The following is a 6,701-nucleotide window of genomic DNA, read 5'->3' on the forward strand; positions in this document are numbered from 1 at the left end:
TCTCATTTCTGGGGCAGCATGTATTTCTGTGAATGTACATATCAGGTGGTGCTTGTGTGCTTGTGACAAATTTGTCAATTTCTGGTGGGTACATATGGTGTTAAGTGGCCCCATAGGACAGTACAAGTCATATCACGGAATGTTTCTGAGATACTATTTTCTGAGCACATTTTCATGTACACCTAGGTTAGGACAAGTCTACTTGAATGTGTCTGACTATCTTTAATGGTGGTTCCCCCGTTCTTGGTGTATGTGTGGTGGGTATGTGAGTTACACATACGATTGATTGGAGGTCAGAAAACAACTTATAGAAGTCATTTCTCCTCTTTCACCATGTGGGTCCTGAGGTCAGCAGGCTTACTGAAGACCTTTTTTGAAAGACAGTCTCACTATGTTGCCCAGTGAGATGGTCTTAAAAGACTGTCTGCCTCGCTTTCAGCTCTTTTACAAGGAAGTTGTAGTTCCCACAAGAACTAAGTCCTGCCATTATAGATTCTAGACCCAGACTGGGTAACAGAGCCAAGTCTAGCCAGGTTTGTGAAGGATAATGGCAGCAAAAAAGCACCCTACAGGTGCCAAACTGCCATTGTCTCCTCTGCATCCCTTCCTTTTGATGACAGTAAAGAATGTTACCCTTCCCTGAAGAGTGGACCAGCTTTTCTGTAAGATTACAGTTTTGAAGCAAAGGCTGCCTGATCTTGGGTGAAACACACGTGACAGGATCCTGTCTAGTTCCAGGCTCTGATTTTTAAAAGCTGGTTTGTCGTCTCCTTACTGATCCCAGGGCAGCAAAGGCGATGGCGGCAGCAAACCTGCATCCTAGGAAAGGAGGCTGTGCTTTAAGTGTGTACACACACCCCACCACACCAACAACCGAAACAAACGCAGTTGTCGCAAAGGGATTCCCAGAACCAGTTCGAGCGTGCGTGTCTGTCTGTCCATCTGTCTGTCTGTGCGCGCACGCGCGCGCTCCCTCCTACATTTGCATACGGGCCCTGCCTCCGCGGAAGAACCTGGCATGTATTTTGCATAAGGGGCACTTGAAACGTTGAGGGTGGCATGCAAATAAGGACTGGCTCGGATTGGCTGGGGTACAGCAGGTGCCGCGTCCGGATTGATCAAAGCCAGGTGGGCGGGTCCGTCGCGCAGGGCGACTCTCCCGGGAGGCGCGTGCCCCGGCTCAGTAGCGTTGGGGCTGGCGCGCGCGACGAATCTTAACGCTGCGCCGTCTGCAGGCGCTTCCGGGCCGCCAGATTCCCTGCCTTCCACCCTGGCGCCCCCCAGCCCTGGCTCTCCGGCCGCTCTGCCCCGGGCATCCACGCCCTGCGGGCTCAGCGGATTCAGCGGGCTCAATATACGCAGCACCTCCTCCATGTTGACCAAGCCTCTGCAGGGGCTTCCTTCGCCCCCTGTGACCCCCACGCAGCCTCCAGGTGAGCGTAGCCTCCTCTGTCACAAGCAGGTTGGGTGAACTGGAATGATGGGTGCTGGTGTGGGGGCGAGTCATGGCTGGAATCAGAGTACACCGCCACCCTGACTTCCTCGCCTCCGCTTGCGTAGGAGGCAAGGATCGGGCAGCTTTCGAGGCCGAATACCGACTTGGCCCCCTCCTGGGTAAGGGAGGCTTTGGCACCGTCTTCGCGGGACACCGCGTCACGGATAGACGTCAGGTATCCCCTAGAAGGGGTTCTGGGAGGGTCAGGTGTTTTGGCGAAGGGTGGTGGTGGGGTACTGGGGACTGGGATGCCAGTTGCTTCAGTGGGGAGCCTGCGTCTGCAAATGTGTAGTAGAATCATAAGGAGCAGGGTTGCTAGGAGTGTGAGTGCGCGCGTGTGTCTGCAGTCCAGGTGGATATGGGGGTGGGCAGGCTTCAGGGCAAGAATTCTAGAAGATTGGCGCTTTCTACTAGGGAGGGGGCAGACTCAGGACTGGACCCCAAGATCCATGGAATTGATGTGAGTGCGCTTGTGTGTCTGAGATGGTGGGGATGTTTTAAAAGTAGGTGTTAAGTGTGCAGTCGTGAGAACAACAATCCAGGTAGAGTTGTTGTGTCCTGGAGGTGAGAGGATGATGGAGGAGGGCATGCGACGTCAAAAAACTTGGAATTCGAATCTGGGGATATGGGTCAGTGGTAGATTATTTGTCCACCATTCACAAGCACTGAGTTCAATAACCAACATCGTGGCGGGGGGGGGCATGTAGAAAGACAGTAGGAGAGCGAGAAAGCAAAAGGAAAAAAAAATCTACAACTCCCGTTCTGGATTTCAGGGGGTCTTGATGCTTTCCTAACAAGAGCCCAGGCGTAAAAATGTTTAAGTGAACTTGTTTCCGAGGACTTAAATGCTGCATGGGCATCTGAGCTCCGATGGGTGTAATATGTATGGGAACTAGGAATACCCGGGTGGAGAGACTGGAATTGGGAAGAGGGTCTAGATTGGGAAGAGTCTGGGATCACCTGCTGCCCCCTTATCTCAGCCTTTTTTCTAGGTGGCCATCAAAGTAATCTCCCGGAACCGTGTGCTAGGCTGGTCCACCGTGGTGAGTGTCTTTGGTGTACGTCATGACCCATAGACTCCATCACCGAACGCACGCACTGCTTTTTTTCTAGGGGACATATGACTCCCTGGGCCCTGAAACCGTGAGAACCCCACCAGCCTGTGATTCCTGCCTTCGTGTGATAGTTCTGATTTCACCACAATTCCCCCAGAGCCCTGGATTCTCTTCTCAAACTCTCCTTTCTCATCCTTCTTCCAAACACTGCTTTTGGGGTTGTTCACAGGACATGCTGGTGGGGAAGGAGGGGCCTAGGTCACTGGTTGTCATGGTGATGCTGGCTGCTTCTCTCCTGCCACCCGGAGAACGCTAACGGACATCAGGGCGGGTCTGGGCAAATTGTAGGTAAGAGAGCTCCCCCTGGTGTACCCTTTAGGTAGTCTGTGCCGGCCCTTGGACTGAGTGGGGGGGTGATCCTGCGCAGTAGCCAATTTTGCGTCTTCGTGAGAAAACCTGTCTGCGGCTGTGCAAGTTACTGGGCCTGTAAAGGACCCCATCTGAGGCAACAAGACTCTTGGCAGTCACTGCCTGTTTGGGTCTGGGGCAGGGGCCGTTGACTTGTGCTGGATGATAAGAAGACTGACAAGACAGCTTTCGTTAAATGTTTACTCTGTGCCAGGTCCTTTGCAATTAATCAGTGTAAGCCGTTTTGGACAAATGAAAGCTGGGATTGGTGGTGCACACCTGTGATCCCAACGTTCAAGAGGATGGGTCACTAGGATTTCAGTGAATTTGAGGCCGGCTTGGGTGGGCTACCTGGCAGAATTCTGTCTCAAACATGAGACAAAAATGTAAAAACCAGAGGGCACTTCTGCAGTGGTTTAGTTTATAGGCACTTTGTAAAATACAATATCATTTCTTAGAATTCATTATATGCTATATCCCTTCCACTATCCTGAGTTCTGCTCTGTTACTAAGGACTATTGATCCTTGAGGTATGCTACTGAAGAAAACTAACCAACACTTATACAATAATAGTATTTAATCTATTAATAGTATTTTAATAGTGTTTAGTTCCATGCTAGTCCCTCTTTGCTGTAAAGTACTTCCATTTGCAAATACTTACTGACTATCTAGTGTGCATAAAAGCTGTCCTGATGTGGATCTTGATGAACATCTTGTTTACTCATCTTAGGTAAAATTATGAAGAGGGACTTATATTATAAAAGACTGAAGTCCAGGCATGGTGGGGCACACGTTAATCCTCTGGGGGTAGAGTCAGGAGAATCTCTTGTTCCAGTCCAGCCTGGTGTATGTAGAGATCCTGTCTCAAACTCCCTCTCCTTCAAAACAGATGAGAACACTTCAGTTTATCCAAGTATTTACTGACCTACTGCATGCCCGACGTGTGTGGTCTCTGTTCGTTTCACTCTCTGATGGACTTGAACCTTTAAGAGGGTACTAGGGTCTAGGAAGAGGAGGATAACCAAAATCAGTGCTTTGAAAATAAACTTTGCTATGTCGACAGCAGGGCTACAGACTTAACACTTGCCTCCTCCTTCTTCTTCTTTCTTTTGACTTCCCACCCCCCCCAGTCAGACTCAGTCACCTGCCCACTTGAGGTTGCGCTGCTGTGGAAGGTGGGTGAAGGCAATGGGCATCCGGGTGTGATACGCCTGCTTGACTGGTTCGAAACACCCGAAGGCTTCATGCTGGTCCTTGAGCGGCCTATGCCTGCTCAGGATCTCTTCGACTACATCACAGAGAAGGGGCCGCTGGGTGAAAGCTGTAGCCGCAGCTTCTTTAACCAAGTCGTGGCAGCTGTCCAGCACTGCCACGCCCGTGGAGTTGTCCATCGGGATATCAAGGATGAGAACATCCTGATCGACCTATGCCGGGGTTCGATTAAACTCATTGATTTCGGTTCCGGTGCCCTGCTTCATGACGAGCCGTACACTGACTTTGATGGTAAGACTGCTTCTTCCCTACACTTTAGCACTCATTCTTCTACCTTTGCAGCTTTAGGCTTGGCTTATCCTCGGAACATTGGACCCATGTCATACACTTTAAGGTTCTTGATTTCTAACACTGCATACTCAAGCCTAGATCCCCAATAAAGTTCATTTTGTATGTTTCTTAACCTTCTGGGCTCTTATTTTTTTAGTGTGGGGGTAGGATGGGGTTTTGTTGTTGGTTTTGTTTTGTTTTTTTTTTTGTTTTTTGTTTTTTTTTTAGTTTTGGTGAAATGATCTTACTGTTAATTTTGAAGTACTCCTTTAAAGCTGTTTTGCTGCTGCCAGGACTCTGCTGTTAAACTTGAAGTACAACTGTTCTAGCCAATGGATACCCTCCTTTTAATTTACAGTTTGGACTTCTAGGGACACGGGGGTTGAGGAAGGGCATCACCTGATTAGGATCTAATCCTTGGCTTGTGTGCAGGGACAAGAGTGTATAGCCCTCCAGAGTGGATCTCGCGACACCAGTACCATGCCCTTCCAGCGACCGTCTGGTCACTAGGTGTCCTACTCTATGACATGGTCTGTGGGGACATTCCCTTCGAGAGAGACCAGGAGATTCTAGAGGCTGAGCTGCACTTCCCTGCTCATGTCTCCCCAGGTGAGGCCTGTCACTCACCCCAGCCCAACTCCACCTGAGCTTGAGCCTCACCAACTGCTAATCTCCCCTGTTGCTTCTTGACCCCACAGATTGCTGTGCCCTAATCCGCCGGTGCCTGGCCCCTAAACCCTGTTCCCGACCCTCACTGGAGGAGATTCTGCTGGACCCCTGGATGCAAACACCAGCTGAAGAAAAACCCATCAACCCCTCCAAAGGAAGCCCCACCCCCTTGCCCTGGTCCCTGCTTCCCTAGACCCAGCCAGGCTCTCTGGTTGGAATCCCATGGTCACGCTACAGGGATAGATGGACATCTGTTGACCTGGTTATACAGGTTGTTAAAAATCCAGTATTACTAAGGTCAGGGAATAGGGATCAGGGGTCAGAAGAAGAAGATAGCCAAGTCTGCCCAGGTCCTACCCCAATTCTGGGAAGGAACTCTCCTCCCAGAACCTGTGGTCCCTAATTTGGGAGGGGGAGTTACTTGTTTCCTGTTCTGTTAAAGATGTTTATTTGGTTGGATTCCTTCCCTTCTGGGCCCTAAGATTCTTAATCTGACATTGTAGTCCCTACACTGGCACTTCCTATACTACCACAAACCACTTAGACACTTAGTTCAAATGCTCTCACTTGGGCAAGGGTGCTTTCCTTAAAATTATCCCCACCCCCAGCAGCTCTTTAGGCAAAGGGCCTTACCCTGGGATCTCATTCAGTTGCTGCTTGCCTGCCTTAGCCCAGACTTGGTGATTCTGGGGAGGTACTGCCCATTAATTAATTAATTAATTAGTATCCCACTGCTTCCTTCCTTTTTCTTCCTTTGTTTGGTGAGGGGACCCTACTGTTATCCCAAGTGCTCTTATTCTGGTGAGAAGAACCTTACTTCCATAATTTGGGAAGGAATGGGAGATGGACATCACCGGACACCACCAGAGACTAGGATGGGATGGATGGCTTTGGGGGGATGAGATGGAGGAAATGTCTTACTGTTGTTCTCCTGGGGTCCCCCCTTTCCAACTTTTGCTGCCTCCTCCTGAGCCAGGATTGTCCAGTGGTTGAAATGTAAATAATTCTGTACTGGAGGTGGAGAGCGGCAAGTGTGCCCTCCTGTCCCTTCTCCCCCCTGCCTGGATTATTTAAAAAGCCATGTGTGGAAACCTATTTAATAAATAATGAAGTCGCAAGTGGATGGCCATTTATAGAAGTAGGCATCTACTGATGAGTTTAGGAGGTAGCTGGAGAAGAAAAACCACAGTAGGACCTGTCTGACTGGTTTTTTGGGGGTGGGTGGGTGAGTGGGTGCTTAGGGTCTTTTTAAATTCCATTCCAACCCCAAACTTGGAGGACTGAGATTTGCTTGCACAGAAATGCCGAGCTAAATCCCAGGCCCCAACTAGAATCTTTCTAGCACTTTCTGTTTAGCTTTTTTTTTTTTTTTTTTTTTTTTTTTCTGATGTTACAGATTTTTAACCATATCCTATTTTTTATAAATCAATAATCTATAAGTTTGTATTTCAGTATAGCTTTGAAATTGCCCATGGAATAGCCTAGTGGTTTGTTTGTTTGGTTGTTTGGTTTTTTTTTTTTTTTGGCCTTTT

The 6,701-nt window shown here is 49.1% G+C and overlaps 1 protein-coding gene across 1 annotated transcript; it reads left to right on the top strand.

Moving 5' to 3' along the window:
- Nucleotides 1–1,146: 1,146 nt before the first annotated feature.
- On the top strand, nt 1,147–6,283 carry Pim2 (Pim-2 proto-oncogene, serine/threonine kinase). Its single transcript, XM_021188147.2, has 6 exons — nt 1,147–1,433; nt 1,561–1,670; nt 2,488–2,538; nt 4,089–4,461; nt 4,933–5,109; nt 5,199–6,283. The coding sequence occupies exons 1-6, from the start codon at nt 1,373–1,375 to the stop codon at nt 5,360–5,362; spliced, it is 936 nt and encodes a 311-aa protein (XP_021043806.1). The 5' UTR covers nt 1,147–1,372; the 3' UTR covers nt 5,363–6,283.
- Nucleotides 6,284–6,701: the final 418 nt, after the last annotated feature.

The sequence above is a fragment of the Mus pahari genome, chromosome X (genome assembly GCF_900095145.1).
Source record: "Mus pahari chromosome X, PAHARI_EIJ_v1.1, whole genome shotgun sequence".
In the NCBI taxonomy this organism is placed as follows: domain Eukaryota; kingdom Metazoa; phylum Chordata; class Mammalia; order Rodentia; family Muridae; genus Mus; species Mus pahari.